The 27,141-nt window shown below is 40.2% G+C and overlaps 1 protein-coding gene across 3 annotated transcripts in view; it reads left to right on the forward strand.

Moving 5' to 3' along the window:
• Positions 1-27,141, forward strand: part of Bnc2 (basonuclin 2) — a 399,076-nt gene that overhangs the window by 137,579 nt on the left and 234,356 nt on the right. The window contains exon 2 of one of the 3 annotated variants that reach the window (XM_041652804.1): positions 26,428-26,511. The exons of the other annotated variants lie outside the window; for them this stretch is intronic. Coding sequence (XP_041508738.1) covers positions 26,428-26,511 — 84 coding nt within the window. The remainder of the gene's footprint in view (positions 1-26,427; positions 26,512-27,141) is intronic. 3 annotated transcript variants of the gene reach the window in all.

A 27,141-nucleotide genomic window follows, 5' to 3' on the forward strand; every position in this document is an offset into this window, starting at 1 on the left:
CAGGACATGTTTCTAGTGTGTTGTTTTGCTTTTGTGAAACAACTTTTAAATTATTCTCATCTATTAGAGTTTTCCTTTTGTGTGAAGATTCTGATGTTCCAGAAAGTTTTAAAATTCAAGTTTTTTGTTTATTTACAGTTTACCTTATAGTGTTCAGTATCTTCCAGGCTTTTGTCTTTTATAAGGGGGAATTAGAAAGTATTATTTTTGATACTGTTCCTCACAAATATCAAATGTAGAAATTACATTTTTTTGGTATTGGATTTTAGCTTTACACATAGTACCACCCATCTCTTCACATCATTAAATTTAACAATTTGCTCACTAAAATGCCACTTAAATTATAACCAGAACTGTAAAAGAACAGTTCTATGATTGCTCTCTTTAAGGAGGGGACTGCACTTGAAATAGCTTTGGTTTGAATGCTTTAACTGATTTTGTGGTCCACAGATAACATCTCTAGCTTGGCTCTCATCTAAAAGTAGGTAAAGATCTAAAGTGCTAAGATGCCTGTGAAACCATTAATTATTTTCACATATGCATGTATTTGAGACTAATTACTTTCTCGAATGTTTGATTAGCCAGGTATCTTCCATTCCCTGGTTCCATTTGTTTTCATCACAGTGAGCGAGCCATCCAGGCATGTAAGGTTACTTCTTTGGTGTCAGAACAAGGAAGTGAAGACTCAGGGAAATCCCTTAAATTAACCTTCTGAATCTCGGACTGGAACAGTCTCTGTCCTGCCTCTCTTTTGTGCTTCTGTTTACTTGTTTCTTATGGACCTGGACAAGTATACCAAGAGTGGCATATATCCCCTCTCTAAAATAATGGGACAAAATCAGTCATCAAATAATTTTTGTTGCAGTAATTCAACAGTAAAGAAAGGGCATGAAACCAAAATATTTCAAATAGAGTGGCTAGCACTGAATCCAGACACTGGGTAGTATTTGGAAACAAGACATAGTGATAGAGTTTGTGTCGAAGGAAGTTTTCTATATGTATGCATACTTATCTTACATTAGTAATTACTTCATTTCTTTTCTAGTTGACCCATTCTCCAGACCTTTAAAAAGCCTTTTAAGTGGATGTAAATTCCATTTTAATTAGACCAGTGCAATCTAATACTGCAACTAGCCTGGAATGGGGGAAAAAAAACATGCTTAATACAACCCAAATCAACCATATCCAGATAATTCCCCTGGTCTTTGTAACAGTCCTTTCTCCACCTCCACAATTAAATGACCCTGTTAGTTTCAGATTCAACAAGACATTTAAGGTTCATTTTAAAAAATGATCGTCTTTTAGAGGATTCTTTTTTGCTCTTGCTTTTTTCTTTCTTCCTCTTGCCACACAGCTGTCACTGGTCTAAGAGAAAGCGTGGGGGAGGGGAAGAGGAGAGGAGGAAGCCCTGTTCAAATCCTGTCACGTAGCACTAATTCATCTGCTCTCATTAGAAGGAGCGAGGGACAGCAGTGATGGCCAAGAGCTGCACTCCACACATGACACGCGCACAGTTTGGGGAATAGAAAATTGCTTTCTCAGGAAGCCCAGCCAATTAAGGACTTGACCATATTGAATGTCAAGTGTTAATTTAGGTTTTTCTTCATTTTCCCAGTAGTAATGTGGGTCCTGTGATGAGCAAATACATGTCAAGTAAAAGTTGATTGCATGAAGGACCTGGGTATCACATGTCACTGACAAGTCGCAAATGTACTGAAGTCTTTTAACCCCTTAGGTGAGTGTGGTGGGGGAGGGGAAGAGAAGGGGGTTAATGGCACCATAATGATACACTAGATAGGTATGCGGTCCTAGCTTGGATGGATAGACAGGAATGGTAATTGATGCAAAGCAAACAAACAAGCAAACAACAAATAAAACAAACAAATTAGGGATTGGTCTAATCTTATTCCGTGGATACAGTGATTCTCAAAAGCACACGTGTGTGGTATTTCCTCATTCCACATGTACTGTTAAGAATAGTAGCGCCTTATCGCCTAAGATTTTTATGAAAAAGAGAAAAGAAAATAGCACATTCTGTGGCCTTGATTCAGGACATTTCTGATTATTTATCTGCTTTGAAGTAAATAAAAATTCATCAAATAACTCTATTATTTTGGATATTTTGGCTCACTGCAGCTATAAAGTTTCTGGCTAAATGCTCATTATTTTAGTGTCTAGTATTCATTTAAAAATTAACTGGCTGATACTGTCATAAAAAGATGCAAAACTGAAAAGAACGTTTGTTTTCTGGCCCAAGTGAGATGGTATTTAGCCAAAATAAGTTGGTGGAAGGGCTGTTCTTGAATTCGTTCCTTTTTTTTTGTGCCCGGTTGTAGAAGGGGAAAAGAGTCCGGCTTCAGTGACTGAGATAATGTTCCTTTCTTCCAGCTAAACACTGAAGGTTGTCCGTCATGTACAGAATCTCATTTCCATTCATCAGCATTCATTTCCATGTGAATATCCTCAAAGTACAAGAAAGTCTGTTTCTGTTGCGATTGTACAGTAGCAAATAAAAATACCCCTATAGCTTGAAACACTGGTGGGTGTAGAGTAAGAAACCTGAAAAGTCAAAGCAGTCACCTAGGAATATATGCAGAAACACGTTTCCCTTCATGTCTCTCAAGATAAGATCTTTAAACACTTTCTTGAAATGTACCCGTTTCCATTGATTGTAAAATTATAAACAGACTTGCCTTTGCATATTGACAATGCTTATTATACCTTGGAAAGGTAAGTCAGATAACACATGGATCTGGGCAGCAGGAATTACTGACAGTCTTTCTGTGTCTCAGGTTAGAAGCTGCTGTCATTGTATCGAAATTTATAGTACATATTTATAGTATAGTGTAGCATCTCAGGAATCCAGTGTTTCATAGAGTAAGTTTTCCTTAAGAAATAAAAGGCTCGTCCAGGTAGGTTCTCTCCTCCCAGACACGATGTGCTTGGTTCTCTCTTCACATCCCCTTTGATAAGCGCCATCTATGAAATTCTGGTGGCACTGAAGAGCACTGTTTAATCACAGTCTCTTCTGTCAGCAAACTTCTCTTCCTCTGGGTGTACTGAGAGACATAAGTAAGTTTCCGTAAAGTAAATTCTGTTGATGGCAGCTCAGGTTGCTGATTCAAGTTATTCCTTTCTTCATGTCACCTTTGACGGATGGCACCTAGTGCAATCAACCACAGGCCAGGAGAGCCTTCCTTGGTTGCTTTAGTTGCTGGACCAAGGGTTTCTTCCCCCTTCTCCCTTAACCTTCCTTCAGGAGCTCACTCCTCCCTGCAGTCCTCACCGAGATTTGAGACAAAATCTCAAATTTGGGAGGGGTGAAGGGGGGGAGGAGTGTTGTACCCAGGACAGGCTTCCCTAAACCTCCCGTTTCCCAGCGGTGAAAGCAGAATCTGCCTCCCTTTGCGTGTGTTTTTGATAAATTTAAGGAGTCAAATCGCTGACACAGATAGATAATCCAAGTGTATAGGGTGAAGAGTTATAAATTAACACATTATTCCCTCTTAATGTGAAATACTTGAGAATGCATTTTCTCAGTCCCCTGACATCCACCCAGTGAGGGCTCTCATTGTACTTTTCAAGTGGCATTGATTTGTTAAAGCGCTGAATTAGCATCTCCGGCCAGCTGCCCGTTCTGCTGTAGTGTCAAGGGGCTCCAGTCCCTCCTGTCTCCCACAACCACCCCTTTTATTTCTGCTCCCCGGCCTGATTCTTCTACTCCTCACCCTCACACTTTCTTGCCCTCCTGTCGTTTCCTGTCTGCTTTTCTCTCTGACTTTTCATGTCCAGCAGCACCTTTTTTATTACTTCTCCATCTCTCTTGTCCACGCCTCTCCTTTCCTTTGCTACCTCTGAGGCTTTCTTACTTTCAGTAGTAGAGTCTGTAAGTGTGTGTGTGTGTGTGTGTGTGTGTGTGTGTGTTGATTTAACCAGTCACTGGCTTGAGGTGAAGTCTTGAAGAAAATGAATTAAAATATGTGGTTTGTTTGTAAAATAACATGTGCTTTTTGTAGGAGAAGCTGGTAAGAAAAATCTCATTTATTTTGGTTTCTAGAATTCAAAAGGTACCATAGAAGCTTTGAACAGATCTTTAAATGCCACTTAATGTGATAAAGTTTTCTATTTCAAGGAAAATGGAAATTGCCAAGTTTTCTTTTTAAATCATTTCTCATGTCCTTACTAAAATAATTCTGTAAGATCTCATGATACTTTTAAACTTCTTACATCCCAGTGAGTGTGTGTGTGTTCAGCAGCACCTGTGTGTGCAGATGCATGTGCATGTGTGTGCAGAAGCTAGAGTTTATGTCTGATGTCATCCTCAGTCTCTCTTCTGCCATTGAACCCTTAGCTTATGTATTCTGCTGGCCAGCAAGCTCAGGAATTTTCTTCTTCGCCTTCCCAGTGCTATGTTTATAGGTTCACTGCACAGCTTTTTATGCGCCTGCTGGAAAACCAAACTCAGCTACTCCTGTTTGTGTGGTCATCCTCCTTGCGGGCCAAGTGTGACTTCCCTTTGGTTTGACTTACTTTCAGGGTCTGTGTTATTTTAGTCACAGTTGCTTTTGTCATCAGCACATTTTCATGCAAAATAAGTTTCATTTTGATATTTATAGCAATTTATGATTATCTAACATGTAGCATAGTAAATAGATGATAAAATTGTTTGGAAATAAGAATGCTTACTCTTCGTTTACTGATGTGCTTCAAATTCCAGAGTGTTTCAGAAGTTTTATGTGGGGGATGGTGGAGATAATGACAGGTGTCTTATGTACAGATCCACAGACAGAAGAAAAGTTCATTTCTTTCTTTAGATATTAGTCCCTGGGCCACTAAGATAGCCCAGCAGGTAAAGGTGCTTGCCTCAAAGCCCAGTGGCCTGAGTATAATCCCCAGGACACACAAGATAGTAAGAGGATTGGTTCTTACAGGTTGTCCCCTGACCGTTGCTTCTGTGATTTGTGGGCATATACAAATGTATATGATAAATGAATGGAAATGTATTTTAGATATTGGTCTCAATCACTTTGGGATCACTGTGATTTTTTATTTTGATGTAAGCAGAAAATTATGCCTGCCGGGCGGGACTTAGACATTCTCTTCTGTAGTTGTACTCTTATGGCTTCATATGACTCTGTCTCCAGCTTCAAATTTATTACATCATAAGCAGACTTTGAATTTGTTGATATGAAATCAAATGCCATGGAAAAAATCAAGTATCTTTATTGCTGAATTTCATAAAGTCTGAACTTGATCTTGTTTGACTCCATATTTATATTTTGGAGTGAAATACTTCGCACAATTTTGATAACATTTGCTTCTGTGTTGGATTGATTTCCCTCTGTTCAAATATGATTTCTTCTTTTTAAAAGAAGTTAATTTTTGTCTTTCTCTGTGGAGTTGGCATGGCCTAGCTAAGGTGAAGGGATTACAATGACTTTTTGAAGCTTGATAATGTCTGTGTAAAGGAACGGAAAAGAAAAAGGTCTTTTAACTAGGGCTTAGGGCTAATTCCAGCTACTAAGGAGACAAAAATTACACTAAAGAGGACTCTGTGGCTTCTTCTCCTATGTGCATGTTAACTTGCTTTGAGATCGTTATTTTGTATTTTAGGGTACTCTCTTAAAAGGAGTAAATGTTCTTCGTTTGTTGCTGCAGAGGGGGCCTGACCTCACTGCAGGGTAAAGAGTGGGGCAGCTGCCTTCTGCAGGGAGCATCTCTGCTCACCTGGCTGCAGTGCTGGCTCAGAAGGAGGAGGACTTTCTACTTCTCAGAACTGCTCTGACTACAAGAGGAAGGTGACAAATCGGTAGGATAAGTTTGAAAGCGAAAATGTTACTCAAGAAAACAATATGCATGATCAAAAGGGTTAAGAAAAAGATCCCCAAAACCTGTTCTGAAAGATACCCTATAGTGGTGAGAATAAGGTAAGAGTAACAGAAAGAGTGTTAGGGAAAAATGATGTTTTGCATGTGCAAGTTTATAGGCTCTGTTAACATTCCTGTGATTTATTGTAAATCTGTATTGATTGTAAAACCTTGAGATCTACACTGATGCTAGAACAAGTTTAAAATGCAGGCATGTGGCTCACTGTTGAAACCCTTCCCTAGAACGCCTGAGGCCCTGGGTTTCATCCTTAGCTCTGAGATGAACACTTACATACATACATTGGTAAACTCTTCAGATGATTTTATATTTACTATTTATGCATCTTAACCATGCTGATGTTTGAGCCCAGGGTTTTGCTATGGTAACGTTAGATGCTCAGCCACTGTGCCACACCCCAGCCCACTGCTTATGACTTAAAGTTCTTATTAGGTGCAGGCGTGTTTTGTCGTGAGTCTTTTTTTTTTGAGGGGGGGTTGCTAGTAATGAATCATGAAATTTTGTTTTAAATCTGGTATAGTTTCTTGCTTGTGTAGTGATAATACTTTAGCTACATGAAACAGTTAACTGCCTGTTTTAGAATTCTTCACCTTTGAATTTTTCTCTAAAATTATCAGGAGACGTCAGAATTATTTCTGTTTTGTATTTTGTAAGTCTAAATTAAATGTCACTTAAATGTGAAAGAACTGGCACCTCCGATAAGTAATCCTCAAAGCAAGGGATCACGTCAGTAATCATAACCTAATTATGAATGCAAAGTGGTTTGTTTTTTAAAAAGTATAAAACAAACAAAGGAAAGCGAGCCCCACAGCAACTCCCAGCATTATCTAAGCCAGAGGAAGCATCCTTCTGCGAAGCCAGAGGACCTTGAATGGTAGCAGTAATAAGAGAGGACGCTGGCATCTGCCCAAGGACTTGTTGCAGGGGAGCCACAAATGGCCTGCTCAGTGTGTGGCTGTACAGAAGTTCCAGGGTGACACATGCCTCCCAAGCCAGTCACAATGCAAGAGGTCAGGGGTCATGTTCAAGGGCAGGGTGTTTCTGGATAAGGCTGAGGAAGCAGAGGTGGCCCCTCTGTGCTCAGTGTGTGGGTCTGTGTATTCCTTTCCCGTCAAAGCTGGCCCGGCGTGGCCAAAAAGCGGTTCCTTGGCAGGGTTTAATGGCAGGATGATGTAGTCTGTTGTGACTAGTGCATTCCTTTCAGGTTAAACTAGGGAAATGGCATTGTGTTAAAATTCCAAGTCGCATGAATGTTTTATTGCCACAGTGCATTTAGCCCTCCAGGGGAGTGTGTGTGGCAGAGGTGGGGTGGGAGTGGGGGTGGCTTGGAGACTTAGGAACTATCAGGAGAACACTTCCCTTGGAAAATTTTACCCATCAGCATGAAGCTGATTTGCTGTGATGGTCACTTAGGAGGGTTTCACTTTTTCTTAAACTGTGGCTGTTTAAAGTCTTGCAGTCCGGACAATTAACAGCTGAAGAAAACATGACAAGACACACACAGAGAGGCTGGGAGATAGAGAGGAGGAATGAGCAAGCCAGAAAGGAGCTGAGCTGCCTTCTTGTGTAAACTGCCCAAGCCAGGGGCCCCTCCTGGCCGCCATCCCTGTCCCCCTTTCCCCAGGCTGTTTTGCTGTCTGCCTGAAGGCCAGCGGGACTGATCTGTTAACCTTGCTCCACTGACTGGGAGGCCTCTACAGCTCATGGTACTGTATGTTACCATTACTACTCCCTCATTCCTTTCCCCAGCTCTTCCCCCTCCCCTCAACCGTTTCTCTATAACAACGGTTTATATTAGTCAGAGGGATACAGTTTTGGAATGCAAAAGGTCTGAGTTTAAAACAAAACAAATTTAAGTATGTTCTTCTGCCCTCCTGCTGGTGCATATTCCCTCTCTCTCCCTCCCTCCCTCTCTGTCTCCTCTATCACCCCCCCCCCCCCAATTTAGAAGGGTTACCCTTAGCCATTCTACTTCAGTTTCAGCCAGAGGTTTCCACTGTGATTTAAAACCAGGAATTCTGGAACTTGGGCAGTTTAAACAGGAGGTTATCAGGGTTTGGAGTCTCAGGAAGGAATAGTGCTATGAAAACAGGCATGGAGCCTTGGGTTTAGAGTAGGGCAGGTCTCACTATGGTCTCAGATTTTGCAGACTGACCTCCTGTGCACCTTCAAGGGATATATCAGCCTCATTTATTGTTTCAGTTACTAAAGGCCCCTATGATTTGACTTCACTTGTAATTGGGTATATCACAAATAACGCTCAACTACTTCTTGATCTGATTCGGGTGAGTTTATAACAGATTAAAATGTGCCTCGATTAAACAGTTCCTCTGGCGTTGTACCTTTGTAAAGCCATACATGTTTCTAATTGTTTCCCTGCAAACAGAAGTATGTATTATCTTAAGAAAAGACATCATAATAATTTGAGCTTTAGTTTTGAACTGCCCATTTCTCTGTATTTTTAGTTGTTGATACTTTCTTTCCTTGCTCCTGTGAAATATTGTATTCCCTTCTATAGAAGTGCATTTATGAATACAAGAGAAACGTGTGTGTGGGTGCGCGCGCACGCACGTACGCATTTGTGCACTTTACTACCCACAAGGAGAGACTTGTACAGTTGCTAAACTAGGAGGATTTTCCTCTGATGAGCTACTACTTGAAAAAGGTACGTAACAGAAATTTAACGTGATATTATACAGAAGAATGAAGCCTGAGTAGGCCAGTGTGCTCTATTTATATAGAATTTTAAGTGCACCATTTGTGCACGTCTATAAAATGATTTTGTCAAGACAGACCTCCTGAGTTTAATCTGATTAGTGGTGTTTGTATGATGGTTGGTTCTTTTTAAACAGATATATTGACATTGTTTATGGGAAGTCTTAAACCAGCAAGCAGTCAACTTTACAACAAAATCAAGATTTATATGCGGACTTGACGTGTCAAATTTAAGACATATTCATAAATGTTTTCCTATTCTCTTGACGATGCCCACAGAATTATTTCCTCCTACTCTTGTGTTCTCTCTCAGGTGACAGTGGGTTTGGGTGATTCTTGTCCCCTGTTGGGAATTTTAAAGTGGGATTTTTAAAAAGAATGTTATATTATGTTGGTATTTACTTTTTTTTCCCTGTTTTATTTCTTATGATCAATTTCAAAGTTTTTTTTCTAGGTTGTAAAAGTAAAAGTGTCAAATAGCCTATTGTGTATATTTTGATTATCTGGAAATATAGTTGGTTATCCTAATCATGGGAGTAGTTTTTAAAAATTATGAAAAGGATGTGCTAATTTTGTTCAATCCTTTACAACTTGATCTATTAAAAGTTTCCTTTCATTTTCCAAGAAGAATGAAATTATTCCACTATTAAATCTCTCTAATAAGAACATTTCAGCCAAGTCAGGATAGTTTTTTTTCCAATTCAAATTTCATTAAAATAATCATTTTCCTCTGAGCATATTTTTGTCCCCTTAGTCATTCATGTTTCCTATTGAGAACATCCTGGTATATGATTGGTCCTGAATTCAGATGCTCTGGTTGTCCTGTCATTCTTGAGCCTTGTGACCTCATAAACACTACCTCCTTTTCTTCCAGTCTGTCTGTATCTGGGACTTTGAACCAGGGTCTCACACTATTGCTCAGACAGGTCTCAGACTCAGATCTTCTACCTCTGCGTCCTAGGATGGCAGATTCCCAGTACACGTTTTCTTAAAGCATATTCATTCACTCATTCACTCACTCATTCATTCATTCAGTGCTTGATTCAGTGGTCACTTGCGTGTCAGACAGCCCTTCCACCACTGAGTTGTCTTTGGTTCTATAGTGGGGAAGGAGACTGACCTTGAGGAAGGGAGAGGTTGCAGTCTGTAATGGGTTCTTCAAGACATGGAGTCCTTTGAGCCTTCTGGTGGCTTTGGTCCCTAGGGAAGCGTGACTGTTCAGAAACAATGGAGAACATTTCTCCATTTACCTGTGGGAAGGGAGATAACAGACCTTCCGGAAGCAGTGTTTTCTGCCTTACTATCTTGCCAAAGAAACTATGTTCTCTATTAGTCCAAGGTTTTACTGCTGGGTAACCACTGTGCCAGACAGACCTTCGTGAAGATGCAAAGTGAGCTCAGTCTTTTTGTGACACCCATTAGAACCGATCCTACTGGGCCTGGTTTATCTGTGTGTCCTTCATCCTAACTGTCTGCTTTGATTTAGGCTTCTTGTCATGTATTCATTACCACTTAATAGTAGAGCTTAAAATGATTTTAGTAAGACTCTAGCCTCTCCTTTGTCTTACAAAAATTACTTGTAATCATGGGATTAAGATCATATAAAAGCTAATGCTGTTTATGTTTATGTAAAATTAAAATAGTAACAAGCAACATGCGTGTGTTTGTTGGTATTTTTATTTTATATATTTCAGCAATGCTCTAATTGGTGACTAAAAGTTGTGCTTTTTTCTTAACTGGTTTTTGTCCCTGGTTTATATTTCAGTTTTAAAAATTGTTTCTTATTACTGTGTCTCAGATATTCTCACCAGCATTATTATTTCCCCTAAGAACTGGTTTCTTTAGCCCCACAAGGTTTGAGCACCGCATCTTGATCCCGGTTTGCTTTGCCCTGTTTATGAGCATTACAGGGAAGGATTGCTGTCACGTATTTTCTCTTGGTTCGTGACACGCTGCTCACATTAGCTCATTGTATAGACTTCAGACAGCATCAAAGAAAGAAATCTCTGTTATCATTTTATAGGGAAAAAAAGGAAAGTCTAAAATCTATACTCAGCAAGACTAACGTCAGAGCCTTTGCGTTCTTCCTTTCCTCTTTACTGGGTCTGTCTGTCTTTGTATGGTCAGGGTTAATCACTTGTTCAAGTTAGGCATTCCTTATCTGGGCTAGGTATTAGAAAAATGGGAGCATGTCAGTTGTAGAAATCACCCTGACCCTTTCTTTCTATTGTTTTCTTTGAATTTATTCTTCTCTCATACAATACATCCCAGCCACAGTTTCCCCTTCTTCTATTACTCCCAGCTCCACCCTTCTCTCCCTCAGATCCTCTTCTCCTCTATTTCCCTTCAGAAAAGAGGAGGCCTCCCAGGGAAAACAACCAGAAAGACTAGGCACAAACTCTTTTATCAAGGCTGAGTGAGTCAACCCAATAGGAGAAAACAGGTCCCAAGAGCAAGCAGAAGAGTCAGAGACGCCCCCACTCCCATTGTTATGAGTCCCCAAACTAAACAACAACAGAGGACCAAGTGCAGACCCATGCAGGTGCCCTGGTTACAGCTGAGCCCGTGAGCCCTGCTTGGTTACTTCTGTGAACTATGTTCTCTTGGTGTCTCAACCCCTCTGACTCATGGTCCTTCCTCCCTTTCTTCTGTGAGGTTCCTTGCCTAGTGGCTGGCTGAGGGTCTGTGCATCAGCTGTCAGAGGAAGCCTCTCTGAGGATGATTGGGCTAAGAACCCATCAATGAATATAGAAGACTATCATTAGGAACCATTTAATTGACTTTTTTTTTCCAGTTGTGTTTGGTTCTACCCTAGGTCCCTGGACCATAACTGCTGCTCCTGGCCATCCAGGCAGTGTTGAGCGTGGGTTCCCTTCTCCCTCTCATGGTGTAGCACGGGTATCCAGTTAGACTCTCCAGTCATTGGCCACTTCCACAAGTTTGCAGCCACCATTGCTTAGCAGTCAGGACAGGTTGTAGGTAAAACATTTTGTAGCTGGGCTGGTGTCCCAGTCCCACCACTGGAAGCCTTGCCTGCTTACAAAAGATGTTCAGTTCAGGCTCCATATCCTCCATTACTAGGAGCCCTTGATAGGGTCACACTTGTAAGTTCCAGGACGTTTCCACTGCCCTAGGTTTCCAGTCACCCCAAATTCCAGTTGTCACTCCTGGTCCTTTCTCCCTCCCTCCTCTTCCCATCCCTGTCTACCCCCAATCTACCAGCAAAATCTATTCTATTTCCCCTTCCCAGAACCCTCCTAGAACCCTCCTCGTTACTTACCCTCTCTCACTCTGACCCTTTCAAGCCAAAAATTTTAAGGGGTCTGATAGAAGGAACTGATAAAAACCAGAGTTTTTCCATATGAAATGAGAGCTATAGAATCCTGCTGCCTTGGTGCATAAGGACTCGGTTCCAAGAAAACGGTATGCCCCTGTCCCTCAGCTCAGTATGCCCCTGTCCCTCAGCTCATGCGACCTGGCAGAATGTCTCTGTCTTTGTCTGTCTTTGAAGGTTTTATTTTATGTGAGAGGTATTACTATGTGGAATTTAGAGAAGAAGCTAATCTTTAGGAGAACATACATACCTAAGGAATAGTGTAAATACCACTGTAAAGAGTAGCTATTTCTTCATATACAGCGTTTGCATGTTTAATTTCAAGGTATACAGACTTTATGTAATCCATAGTTAATAAAAATAATTCTAGGATGGAAAAACAGGCCATCAGTCTTTGCTTAATTGTGTCTGAATATATACAGACTCTTCTTCAGTATGGAAAGATTAAAACTCTCCAGTCCTCTCTGTGCATGTATGAATAAAGGTAAGAACAGAAATGAATCTATATTAAACTGGCAAAGTAACGTAAAAAGTACTACATTGAATAAATTGTCTGTGAAAGTAATTGACTTAATTTTGTGATCTCTTTATAAGACATGGATTTCAAGTTTTCTCACCTGGTAAATTTACATTGAGCTTTTATATAGTACTTCATTAGATATACGATTTCTCTCCTGTGAGTCCAGGGAGAACCCGTACTTAACAGCTGACTGTTTCTGTGTTTGTACTGATCTCGTGGTGTGACTAGGGAACTTCTAGAATCTCCCTGAGCCTTGACTAACCCTCATGGTGTGGGACTGGAAACGAAGCCTGTGGCACAGAATGGGACAGCCGTGTTGCTGCTATTGTCGTCTTCTTCTGTCAGGGATTGCTACTGTATCTGGTCCGTACCCCGTATTCTGTCAGTGTATGCTCATCAGCTATGGTGCCAGGTTCTTGTTACCTCCATGATGTATACACTTGACTTTTCAGTTACTAGTTAACACTCAGTGTGCCAATTGTGTGGAAGCTGACTTTTGCCGAAGGAAGTTAGGGTAGAAAAAAAAATCTCTATTTCTATTCTTCACTGGGAATAAGTCACTGAGCAGCATAGTTCTAAAAATCTTCTGTGGCTTTTGGGTACTTTATGAACCTTTTTATAGTAATTCAGAAGCAAGCAACTGATTGAATTAATATACCTCTATCAAGAAGCAAGTCTGTTAACCTCTTCTCCTCCACCTAACTCATGTGTGCTTTATGAAGGCAGGACTTTATCCACGGTTTAGGATGCCTCATGTAGTGGAGGTAAAAGTTCATAAATGTTCAGGTTTTTGTTATTTACAGTCTTTAAAATAAAGAAAAAGAATAACTCAAAACAGCAGCAACAAAATAAAAAACTCTTGTCCCAAACAAAATGATAAGAACAACATCCCCTCCCCCCCCAAATATACCTTTTTATTTTCTGGGTTTTGTGGGTTTATTTTGTTGTTTTTCAGGACAGGGTTTCTCTGTGTAGTCCTGGATGTCTTGGAACCGACTTTATAGACCAGGCTGGCCTCTGACTCAGAGATCCTCCTGCCTCTGCCTCCTGAGTGCTGGGATTAAAAGTGTACACCACCAGTATCCGGCTGCTTCTTAATTTCTGAAAAAAACAAAGGGTCTAAACCATTCATACTTCTTTTAATATTTAATAGTCTCAAATTTGGGAGTGTGACTTTTACAGGAAAAGTGCAACTATATTACACAGTTATAATTAAGAAAGCTAGTGAAAATGTTAGTGTTACCATTTAAGGATCCTTTTTACTAACAAGTTTTTAGTTTCTTTCTTCATTTACGTATACATATATATGTAACAAACATACATACATACATACAAACAAATGTGTGGAACATTAGAGCTACTTTAAATGGTTTAGCTGTATGTATTTGTGCCCTTCAAAAAAGCCCAACACAGTGCCATAGATCCATCTTTTATAGTGGTAGATATACCTAGCCATCAGCAGGACAGGAAAAACATCTCAGTAGTTGTGCTAAGTGTTCACATGGCCTGGGTTTAGTTCCTAGAACTCTCTCCTAAGAGAAGGGGCTAGAAAAGGAGAAAGAGAGGGAGAGGAAATGAGAGAGGGAGACAAAGGAGATGTATCTTAATTTGAATCTAGTCTTTTTTTTTTTTTTTTTGGTTTTTTGAGACAGGGTTTCTATGTGGCTTTGGAGCCTGTCCTGGAACTAGCTCTCTAGACCAGGCTGGTCTCGAACTCACAGAGATCCGCCCACCTCTGCCTCCCGAGTGCTGGGATTAAAGGCGTGCGCCACCATCGCCCGGCATTTGAATCTAGTCTTATACTATTGTATCACAATTAATTTAATGAGTTCTTGGTTCTTAGACTTTTTTTTAACAATAAAGAATGGTACTTCAGTATGGATGTCCTTGCTTCGATTTGTATACTTAATTCATAATTATGGACTCATAAAAATGATTCTGATCATGAAGAAGGCCTAATATTTGCATAGATTGAAACAGTTGGGGATATAACTCAGTAGAGTGATTGCCTAGTATTCAGGCCTTGTGTTGGATAACCAGCACTACCAACAATGTGGTAGTGTATACCTGTAATCCTAGCACTTGAGGGCAGAGACAGCATGATTAGAAGTTCAAGATCACTCTTGACTTTTTCGCAATATTGAGGCCAGCCTGGGCTACATAAGATCCTGTTTTAACAACAATAACAGCAATAACAGCAAAACAAAAACAAAATAAAAAAAAGACTTAGCAGGCTTTTTTCTGTCAAGGGCTGGGTTCATGTATGATTTATATAGTAGTTATTCAACCTTATATAATGTTATATATATGACAGTTACACATATAAAAGGTAGGCATAGCTGTGTTTCAATAATACTTTATTTATAAAATAAGGGCATCAGGACTATATTTGGCTTATTGTAGTTTACTTTCTTCTTGTTTGAAACAAATTAAAAGCTGATTAGGGATGGAGCTTTGTCTCTGGTAGATGTGAGCTACTCTCATATCACCCTATCTTAGAAATCTCTTCTGTTTCATACTGGTTTAGTTGCGTGTCACTTTCTACTTAGATGAATCACAGTTAGTACTGATTTTCAGGAGCTTATTAGCCAGGGACATTTCATACCTACTCCTATTCCTGAGCCTTAGTAAATTTCACATTGGCAAGTGGTTAATGTGCCCTCATGTTTTTATACTGTTTTGATTTCAGCATATGCTGGCGATTTGAGTGGGTGAGAGAAGATCTCTTCAAGTTATATTGTAAGGGAGATATGTCCATTTTCCTACCCCTGGAAGGTTGCTTTGTAGAATCGGGTTCTAGATACAGCTGGGGGTAAAGTTAAATGGAAAGTCTATTCAGAAAGTAATCACGTCCACATCAGAGGAGACTTGTCTCAGCAGAAATATACCACAGAATTAGTTACTGGACTAACCACTCTGCACACAATTAATGAGTTCTTTGCATCCCGAGTTTATATAAAAACAGCAATTATTGGCCTATACCTGCCCTGAAGGTTTATATTGAGGATCAGGTAGAATAATGAAATGGTTAAAATTACTGTCTTTTCACTGGTGCCGCTCTGAATTTTAAGAGATGTTTTCATTATTTAGCTAATATGTGTTGGTTGGCTGATGTTAATAAAGCAGTTTGATAGGTGCTGTGAAGGAACGCAAAGCTGAATATGTTAGTTATTGCTGTTAATAACAGAAAACATGGTTTAAAATTCAAGGATGTTCGGTGATTACCCAAAGTATCTTAGAGCACCAGGGAGAAGGAGAACCTTTTCTCCTCTGCACCAGGTTATCTCGTGGAATAGTTGCTGTTGAGAAATACAGAGAGTTCAGAAGTAGAATGCAGGGGGAGGCCATTCCAAAAAGACCAGTCAGAGCAGTATGTCCCATGAGGAAAGCACAGCCAGGACGCAAGGCACATCAGAGGGGCTGCTTAGACTCCAGCTAAGTGTTTTCCTTGGTGGGAGAGAAGGTAAAACTGAAAGGACAGGTTAAAGTTGAATTCTCTGGGGTCTAGAAGGAACTTTAATTGATAATTTGTAGGGCATTTAAACATCACCTAGGAGAACATGTGTGACCGTTGGAGGGTGGGGTGCAGCACCAGTTGGAGAGTGCAGAACAATAGACTTGGGGTTGTCATTTAAGGTTTGTGCAGAGAGTCTAGGACACACTTAAGAGAACTGATGATCTGCAAGGTGTGTGAGGGACAGCGGAGGAGACTGAAAAGCAAGGCTGTCTCTATCTTCTGAAAAGACAGGCTTTCAGAATCAGTGGGTTTGGGATGTATGGAGAAGACTTTTAATTAAGATCTATGGCTCCGAGTCTTTGTTAATGAGGTTTTGGTGATGCCATTGCAAAATGCAGCAAAGCCAGTAATGCACTCTAGCAAGGAAACAAGCCCAGTAGCCCTAACGGAGTCTGCTTGGTTAGCGAAATGCTAACTGGACATCTAGAAAATTTAGTGGGAGCATGACAGTTCAGGATTAACATTCATATGAAAGAGAAGTGGGGGGGATCTGGTGTCCTGTTTATCTAGAGGTGACAGATGAAACCTAGGTAGAGCATACTGTTGAAAGTGTTCAGAGGGAGAATGGTGATTTCTAGCATTCCTTATCATTAGGTGTCATTTGGAGTATGTGAGGTCATACACACACACACACACACACACACACACACACACACACGCTTTCAAAGCTGCTAGGTTTCAGGAATAAAGCACATTCACTTAGAGCACACAAGGAGATCCCCACTTGAAGATAAAAAAAATTCCTTTTTATTTTATGCCCTACTTCCTGAGATACTGGTAACAGGGATGTCATTGGTGGGAAGTTTGTCTTTGTGTTTTACCAGAGAAGCAGAATTGGGCAGCTTTTCCTATCTCTTTCATTTCATCCCAGTTGAGATTGGTGCAGTTGTGGTGGGCATATGGCATATTTCATTGAAATCAATTTTGGGTCTCTTTTCTCTTTTAGGCCGCGGTCCTTTGCAGCTTGGAGGGAGGATTGTGCTGCATACAGTATAGTTTGTGTTTGTGTTGACAATGTTTTTACTATAGGAACAACAGGATCGAATGTGCCTTTTGTTTGTTTTCTCCTTTTAACTTTTCCAGAGTTCAGGCTTTGTATTCGGAGAAAATCAGCTTGCTTCATGGATCTTTGGGCACAGTTTATTGATCTCTGGCAGCTGTTATAGTCTCTGGCTCTCCTGTTCAGATACCAAGGGCTCCTCTGGTTAGTGGTAGGACTTGTGGTCACCCACTTTTGGTGCTCATTGTCAGTTTTACTCATTTCTGATGGGACATCAGGCTTCTTCAGAGGTGTTTGTATCTCTAGCCAGTCATTTATGTACTGAATCTATTGTAGGCACACTATTTTTTTTTTTTTTTTTTTTTTTTTTTTGGTTTTTCAAGACAGGGTTTCTCTGTGGCTTTGGAGCCTGTCCTGGAACTAGCTCTTGTAGACCAGGCTGGTCTCGAACTCACAGAGATCCGCCCACCTCTGCCTCCCGAGTGCTGGGATTAAAGGCGTGCACCACCACCGCCTGGCTATGTATGCACACTTTTACCAACAGTTACTGATCCAATGTAGATGGTTCAGGGATAGCTTGAAATGCCGTGCTCTTTGGGATAGCGTTTGTGCTCCTGACTTTGCAAAAACGTGTCCGTCACATTCCACTTCACCTTGCTGTTCGTTCTTTGCACATGCATTTCTAGTCACCGTTTCCTTTCCAGTACTGTGAATTTAGGGAGGAAGATAAAGGAACCAATTGATTGGTTCTGTTTTTATGACTCTATAAGTAAGAGCAACTTAAACAGATACATTTTCTTTTGACTGGACACCTTTCTAAAGATCACCTTTCGAAGAGAAATAAAGTGATTTCTGGTTTTTTCCTGAAGGCCACTTCCTTCCTCTTATTAGAAATAAATTCATCCTAATTCATTCTTTTTCCGAGACAGAATTTTACTTTTTATCCCAGATCTGACTTCAACCTGAAACCAGATAGGCCTCTCAAATGCTAGGATCATAGACCTGTGTTTCCAGGTCTGGGGCATCCCAATTGTTTTTTTTTTTTCTTTTTTCTTTTTGTAATTAAGCTATATATATACTTTTTTCTCTGCTCTCCCACCTTTCTCTCCCCTCCCCTTTTACCCTCTCCCAGGGTCCCCATGCTTCCAATTTACTCAGGAGATCTTGTCTGTTTCTACTTCCCATGTAGACTAGATCCATGCATGTCTCTCTTAGGGTCATCTATGTTCTCTGGGATTGTAGGATGGTTTTTCTTTGCTTTATGTCTAACAGCCACTTATGAATGAGTACATATATTTGTCTGGGTTACCTCACTCAATATGATGTTTTCTAGATCCATCCTTTTGCCCACAAATTTCAAGGTGCTATTATTCCTTTTTTTTTTTTGCCATTGTGTAATATACTACATCTTCTTTAGCCATTCTTTGGTTGAGGGGCATTTAACTTGTTTCCAGGTTCTGGCCATGACAATGCTGTGAACATAGTTGAGCACATGTCCTTGTGATATGATTGAGCATCCTTTGGATATATAGCCAAAAGTGGTATTGCTGGGTCTTGAGAAAGGTTGTTTTCTAATTTTCTGAGAAATCGCCATACTGATATTCAAAGGGGCTGTATCAGTTTGCACTCCCACCAGCAATAGAGGAGTGTTTCCTTTGCCCTACCACGTCTCCAGCATAAGTTGTCATCAGTGTTTTTGATCTTGGCCATTCTTACAGGTGTAAGATGGAATCTGAGAGTTGTTTTGATTTGCATTTCTCTTATGGCTAAGGATGTTGAGCATTGCCTTAAGTGTCTTTCATCCATTTTAGATTCCTCTGTACCACATTTTTTATTGGATTATTTGTTATTTTGATGACCATTTTCTTGAATTCCTTGTATATTTTGGAGATCAGCCCTCTGTCTGATTTGGGGTTGGTGAAGATCTTTTCCCATTCTGTAGGGTGCCATTTTGTCTTGTTGACCGTGTCCTGCACTTTACAGAAGCTTCTCAGTTTCAGGAGGTCCCATATATTCATTGTTTCTCTCAGTGTCGGTGCGACTGGGTTATATTATAGGGAAGTGATCTCTGGTGCCAAGTCTTTATTATTATGGAAATCCAGCTTGAGAAACTCAGTGGAGTGGCTTAGTTAAGAGACTTGGCATTAATTTGTTTGTTTGTTGTTTATAGAAAAGTTAGCCTCCATACTGTAGTCATCCTGCCCCAGCCTCACAAGTGCTGAGATTATAGGAGTTTGCTTTGAAATTGGCTAAGAATGTCTTAGTATAAAAATTTCATCTGCATGTTAGTGTTTGCCCCCCACATCAGTGTCTGATTAATGTTTTTAATGTGTGTGAATTGGTGCTATCCTTCCTTGACCATGGTGGTTTTCATCCCATGTTTCTGTACTTCTGATATCCCCACTGTCATTTTCAGAGCATGTGATGATGGAAGCTCAGATCTATACCCCAGTGAATCCCCGTTTTTTTTCCCCTTAGTAGTCATGTCTCTTTTTTTTTATTTTTAATTTATTTATTTATTAAGGATTTCTGCCTCCTCCCCGCAATGCCCTTCAACAGAAGAATGGATGAAGAAAGTATGGAATATATACATATTAAAGTATTACTCAGCAGTAAAAAACAAGGACTTCTTGAATTTTGCATACAAATGGATGGAAATAGAAAACACTATCCTGAGTGAGGTAAGCCAGACCCAAAAAGAGGAACATGGGATGTACTCACTCATATTTGGTTTCTAGCCATAAATAAAGGACATTGAGCTTATAATTCACGTTCCTAGAGAAGTCATGTCTCTTTTTAAGTGAAGTTAGCATCTGGGGAGTCTTTGCTCTTCTGGTAGTCAGGCTTCCTTACTTGGGTGCCCAGCAGAGCAGGTAGAGTGTGGAGCACTAATGTGAGCTGTAGGTCTTGTCAGTCAAGACCATGTTCCCAGAGAGTTAGGTTACTTTAGACTGTATTCATGTGTGCTTCCTAGTAACTCTGCTTCTTAAATTCAAAACTCAAGTCAGTAGTGTTGTTGAACACTCAGAAAAGGGCCTGATCTCTTATTTGCAGGAGGATTGGCTTGTAGAGGAGGGACAGAGGGTCCAATATGCTGGCAATTAGCACTTCCCGTGGTGAACTTCAGTCGCCAGTTTTTTGAGTGATGCTTTTAACACAGCACCACAAGAACAAGAAGCCTTGCCAAAATTAGTAGCATTGGACTTAAGTGAGGCTAACTGAGGAGTTGTTCAGTATCCCCATTGTCATTTGAAGTTTGCTTCTGTCGTTGTCAAACTTCTTCCTTTGCTTAGTATCTCAAACTTCTGAGCCCTCATGGGAGAGATGTGCAGGGTGTTACTTTGTGATACCAGTGGAAGCACATGCGCTGAATTCTTAGAGGATGTTCCCATACACCATCTTGCCAACCTCACTGCCCAACCCTACATAGGAGACATGAGGACTCCTCTTACACAGATACGGAAACAAGGCTCTGAGATGATAAGTGACAAGTAGCCACAGCTTAGGTTTAAACAGGCCAGCATCTATTAAGAGTGTTCAGTTTTCTTTCTTTCTTCCCTCTTGTTTTAAGGGAAAGAGTTTTGCTGTGTAGCCTTGGATATCCTAGAACTTACCCTGTTGACCAGGCTGGCTTCTTAACTGATCTGCCTGCCTCTGCCTCCTGAGTGCTGTGTTTATAGAAGTGCACCACCACCACTCAGCTAAAAACTTTTTAAATATTGCCTGTCTGTAGGGTGGTTGGAGTTGAGCAATGAAGACAAAAATATTGGGCATGCATAAACATACTTAAGTTTTCATTAAATATCAGCTTTCAAAGTTGGCAGTATGTATACACCATTAAGCAACAGCTCTGATGTTTAGTTTCTAAAATACTGAATTACAAGAGTGAGCGGCACTAATTGGAATCATTTCAGTTTTGTACCTTTTTTTAAAAAATAATTTTAAAAAACTCTACCAATAGCACAGGTTAAAATGACTGCATCCTTACTTTCTTTAACACTAAACCCCAAATAAACTGAGAATTGAAAGGTGTAAGTTGAACTTTATCACATGGTAGGATTTTTTCATAGAAGATAAATATTACTAGAAAGAGCTTGTCTTAAGTTCACCTGTCCATTTTATCAAACATGGAAGAGGACTATAGTGATAGGCCTCAGTTTTCTTTAAAGGGAAAATAATGCAGTGAAGTTCTCTATTTGTCTGATGTGGGAATTAATAAGTATTAGGTATAACATCCTTTAAGTACTCTAGAAGAGATTCTGTATAATTTTAGCATTATTCATGGTCCATTAGATTCCTCAGGATGTCACTAGGGAAGAGAGACTTTCACCTTTTATTCCATGTTTTACAGCATGAAAACAAGGGGTTCTTGTTTGTGGCTGTGAACATCTCCAGTAATTGGAGGTCGCTCAGGTGGCTCCTGCCACAGAGCTTGGAGCCCTCCTCCTGGGCAGCTTATCTGGGAGGATGTACTCCTAAGTACTTCCCACTCTTGGGGCACATTGTCTCCACCTTTAAGTCATCTGCCATTTTTATCAACTCCTGTCAATCTGATGAGTAGTAGTATGATCATGTGACTCCAGAATGACACATATCCACTTCTGTATTCTTCCTTTATAATCTTCCCCCCTCATCTTTACCTGATTGTTCTTGGAGCATCCCTGTCTCATCTCAGGCTTCTATAAGAATGGGTATATTTCTGTCCACTTTTTATTAGAAGAAAGAACATTGCGACATATGCATTCCTTTCTCATCGGGGAGTAGAACATTCATTTTTCTGTTTTAGATTCTGTGTGCTTAACCCTTGGCAGTGTCAGCCTAAAGATCCGTGATTCAGTACTTTTAGTCCTGTCTTTAGTTTAATTATCAGTTGAGAAGTTCCGATGTAAGTTAGGTGCACACCCAGCCCCTGTAGCTCACCTTACTGTTTCTGGTTTTTGGTTCATGTATTTGGCAGCATCGTGCTTTGCATACATCGTCATCTTCACGGTAGTGGGAAATCTTATTTCTTCACTCTCTCTTCCTCTCTCAAGAGATCCTGGCTAGCTATTGTATGAGCTATTTCACTTAATGGCTTTCCAGAACTTGTATTATATGGGTGGTTTTCCTCTTGCCGTTTGGCATCTTGAAGTACCATTAATGCTTTCCTCTGGCTTGGAATGTAACAGTTCTTACACTCAGCTTGTCCCCGAGTCCTCTTAAAGGAATGTACCTTTTCTTTATCTCTTTCCTTCGTTCTATTTTTCATATCCACCTTTGTATATTCATTCTTTTCTAGGTTCTTCTGATTGCTTTCTTTACCCCTTTCATCATTGCTGGACTGGAAATCACAAAAACACTTGGAGTGATTCAGAACTGATCTGGGCTTAGAGCCAGCTTAACTGTGAAGACTTGAGCTGCCATCGAAGTTACTTTGTTTATTTGGGCTGTGACTTTCATGATGCCTGTCAGGGAAAAGCTTACATGAATGTTTTATATTTAAAAGGGAAACTGAATTTCAGATGGAGTCATCCCTGGCTCCATAAGACCCTTTCTCAGTAACATATTTCTCCTCAAGTCGTCAATTCTGTGTCTCCTTTTTGTTCTCATTCTTCTATGCCTCCTCCACTCCCATCCACTCACTTCCAGATAGTTTGAGCTGCAACCCTTTTCAGTTCTTGGTGTTTCTGTTTTATTTTTTGAAGTCTAATGCCTAACAGTTTTATATGTATCCTAAGTAGACAAATAAAATTGTAGTGTGTGTGTGTGTGTGTGTGAGAGAGAGAGAGAGAGAGAGAGAGAGAGAGAGAGAGAGAAAGGGGGAGGGGGAAAGGGACAGGGAGACAGAGAGGGAGAGGGAGAGAGACAGGGGTGGGGTGGTGGGGAGTTGAGGAAGTCTGGTACATTTCCTCCCTGTCCCACAGAAAATGTGTTTTCCGAAAGCCCTTTTGACACTGAAGTGAATGCCCACTGGCCCTCCCTTTCTGAATTCTCCTGAGAGGAGAGAGAGAGAGAAGCCTTTGTGCTTGTTGTCATCTTTTGTTTCTGCTGATTATACACAAAGTAAGTTGTAAATCGCTCTCTCATGCACCATGATTCCTCTGAGGTCTGTACAAGAGCAGCCAGGTACTCTGCTTCAGCTTCCCCTGGAGATCTCACGGTCTTTTGCAATGTCTTCCCCTTGCTGTTTGTTACCGAACCAGAAGAATGAAGTCTATATGTTCAAAACAGAATCCCACAAAGAAACCTGTAGAATCAAGTTTTGAAATACTAGCTGATTGGTTTGTTATTTTTTCTTCAACAGAAAAACCATTTTATTAACTCTAAAAGCAAAATCTAATTAGAAGCACAATTAAAGACTACAATGTCCATGAGGTCGTAATTCTTGTGAATGGTTTGTGAAAACCCAGTGTGGTTTCATCTTCGAGTGTGATGTTGACATAGACACTGGTTACTGTGACAGAAGAACATGCATAAAGAAGAATCTCGAAGTCACTTTAATATTTATTTTGCAAACACCAGCTAGGCCTACTATGTTTCAGCCTCTCAGTTCACAGTTAGAGGGAGGATAGGGCAGACATCTGTGTTGTCCCTTAATGGCAGTCCCTTTCTGGTTACTTATAGAGAGCGGGCTAACTTGAGATTTCTAAATCAAAAGATGCAGGAATCAATGCCAAATTACAGCTAATTAGTTCGTCATCTTTTATGCCCCAGTTGCTGCTTATTTTTCTTTAAGACTTTCTCCGTGTGATAAGGATGGCACTGGCTGTGGCAGTTGTGACGGGGCGCTGGGCATTGTTGGAGTGTAACCTCCTGAACTGTGCAGTTGGATTTGAATCTCAGTTGCTTTGTCTCTAGAGCATGGAAGTCACGCGTCCTTCTGATTTCCTTTCTCCTGCTAGAAATCCTAGGACTCTGAGTTCAGGAATGCCACTCGTTACGAGTTCTTCTTTGTGACTCGGACTGTTGAAGCATCCTGGTAGTTGCTGCAGTTTTCCTCCCCTGCTCAAAAGACTTGCTTCCCTCTAAGAACTGTAATTCTAAGTGTCTGAAGTTGTAATTGAATGTAATTATAGTTGTTTAACTTTCTCCTTTCCTCTTGAGAGTGTTTATAAATTGCATTCTGGGAGTGTGAGGCTGAAAAGAGTCTAAAAGCTCAGGATTTGTGACATGGTCAAATAATATTAAGATAAGTAGCAATTTACTTTGTGTATGTGAAATAAGGTACTGTTTACACACAATTTGCCATATATACATTCTGGCTTATGGAAACCATTTCAGTCAGCTCCGTCGTCACATTTGTTGGGTTTTATAGGAATCTTTTGCGGGATGGGAGAGGATTCATTTTGATATTGAATATTCCAAGATTGATTTTTTTCCTTTTCCTTTTATTGTCCCCTTGAGAGAATTACTGATGCAGAACTCATTAGTGCCCCTCCATATGTCAACTGCAGGGTACAATCAGCATCATTTCTCTCTGAGACACAACACAATTTCCTAATGCCTCTGCTTCTCTACCCAGTCTCCCCCTCCCGCAACTTAGAGTATAAATTCTTAAAAAAAAATTGCTTATATTGTTTTAGAATAAAACACAAATAGTGGACAATTTCCTGTATTGTCATTATAATGTGTAAAATCAGCAAACACCTTTAGAATTGATGGCACTGAATGGAGTTTTTCTTACCCAGTATCTTGTCCTTTCCTTTCCTTTTCATTTCTAAAGTTTGAATTTTGCAACTTAATTGCTGGTAACACAGAGACAATTATCTACTGTAAGTCTTGGATTTTTTTTGCTTATAGATTGTAAATACTCATAAAATTGTTGAAGATAAAAAGTGGCTTAATTAGGTTGGGTGGTGGTGGCACACGCCTTTAATTTCAGCACTCGGGAGGCAGAGGCAGGCAGATCTCTGTGAGTTCGAGGTCAGCCTGGTCTACAGAGTGAGTTCCAAGACAGGCTCCAAAGCTACAGAGAAACCCTGTCTCAAAAAACCAACCAAACAAACAAACAAACAAAACCCTTCTCATAAATCAACAAGACTTATTATCTGTGACAACAGATGACATTTAGGCTTTTTAATATTTGGGCCTCGGCATGAAAAACAAATAAGAGATTTAAGCAGAAAGGGGAACCTTGGTTTTAAAAGTGTTTGAAAGATTAACTGGGTTAAATTATGAGAGACAGCCCTTTGGGGGAAGGTGGTATCTACTAAGAGCTGTTGAGAGCCTGAGCGTCAAGCTGATTGTAAGATGGGGGAAGAGGGAATCACTCCAGTAGCTTACCTGACTGAGGACTGACCCCTTGACAAGGACATTGATAACACAGGTGATCTTAATTAGAATTTTGAAAGACTCAGATGCCAAAGGGAGACACAGGTGATGTGTCCCATGATTGATGCATTGTGGTAGATATTGGTAGATAATGTGATTAGCACAGAGTAGGTATTGACAAATACCAAGAGAACATTTTATATTTGCTATTCTGGGGGTAGAATCCAGAGCCTTGCTTAGTCACTCAACCTCTGTATCTTTAACCTAGATCTTCAAGCCCTAGAGAAAAATGTTAAACGTAGGAAATAAGTTTAAATAAATTCTAAATCCATTTCTCATCATCTTAAAATCAGAGATGAAGTAAGTTGGAGTAGGTAATGGATGAAACTGACTGATTGTAATAGAAGACGTAATTTTGAAAGAAGATCTTCATGAATTTCATGGTAGAACTCTAGACGCTGGGAATTAGCTACTAAATTAAAACATCTCATTGCTGTTATTATTTTTGGAATAAGCTTTATGCTGTGTTGCTTATACTTAAACACAGTAAGTATTGGGGCTGGGGGTTTGTTGATATCAGAACACTTGCCTATAGTGTGTCAAGTACTACTTTCAGTGTTCTTCCCAGTATGAACAAAACATCCCTTCCCCAACAAACAAGACATAAAACAAGATAGTAGCTTGCAAATAAAATATAGATATTTATAAGTTAAAATCTGCCTGTGCTAACATATCTGATAAGAGGGAAATTAAACATGTCTTAAGAGTAGAAAGGAACTTTAGATGATAGAAAATGCAATTTTCTCTGGAAATTCTCTGGTAGAAAGAAGGTATCATCAATGTCCAGTAAAGTCTGTTTCAGTTTTTTTTCTCCCCTCATTTTTTCTTTTCTCTCCCTTTTAACTTCCTTTCTTTCTGTCTATAGACATTTATGACTTTTTTTTTGCTGTATGATGTAAATATAGGGCCAGGGCCACGGGGGCAAAATTTATGTAGATATTTCCTTCTTTTAATTATATTTTCATAGTTTATAAACTAAGTTTCATGTATTTTCAATATATTTGTCATAGCAAATGTCAAATACGTGTCAGGTCATCATGGCCCTTTTCAGACCTGCGGTTGGGATGTCCCTGCTTCTGTCTGGGTAGAGTTTGACTATGTTGCAGCCCCCATACCCAGCATCTAACCCAGCCATATTCCCTCAGGTTCCACTGGCATGTGCTGGCAGAGTGCTGGGTGCAGACTTTTGCCCAAACCTGGAGGAGCCAGACCAGAGGCTGGATGTCCAGGTTGGAGTCTTACTGTTTTATTAGCTGGGGGTGGTGTGACAGAAACCATGGCCCCTCGAGGCCATAACAGTGTTATCAGTGCTATCAGGATATGATAACCCTTGAGACCATAGTAAAGAAGGATTAATGTAGCATAAATGTGGCTAAAGAGCCTTGTAAGCAGAGTTGTGTATAATTGGAAGAAGTTTATCATCCATCTGTCTGTCCGTCCATCCATCCAACCATCCATCCATCCATCCATCCATCCATCCAAGAGATGTACTCTACGGTAGAAAAAAAAATCCCTGATCCTGAAGGCTGACTGTATAGACTAACACAGGTTAGTACAAGACTTTTGGCAAGTGATTCCAAACCTAGGTACTTAGGGAGAGTAACCCTTAACAATAAGCATCTCTGTCTTATTGTACACTGGGAGATGTGTGCAAAGTACAGTTCTCCTAAAAATGCTGGCTTGGATTTTTGTTCACTTTGTGTGGTCTTGAGGCATTGGACCTGGCTTGGCATATTGCAAAATAAAAATATAAAGATGATGAAGAGCATCTCCGCCTCTGTGTGCTTTTGGATTTTTGAGGGCTATGTTTGCCATTACAATGTACAGGCTGAAGTTTCAACATGGATGGCATGAATAAA

The sequence above is a fragment of the Microtus oregoni genome, unplaced genomic scaffold (genome assembly GCF_018167655.1).
Source record: "Microtus oregoni isolate MIOR12 unplaced genomic scaffold, Mior012 000005F_ref0000423, whole genome shotgun sequence".
In the NCBI taxonomy this organism is placed as follows: Eukaryota; Metazoa; Chordata; class Mammalia; order Rodentia; family Cricetidae; genus Microtus; species Microtus oregoni.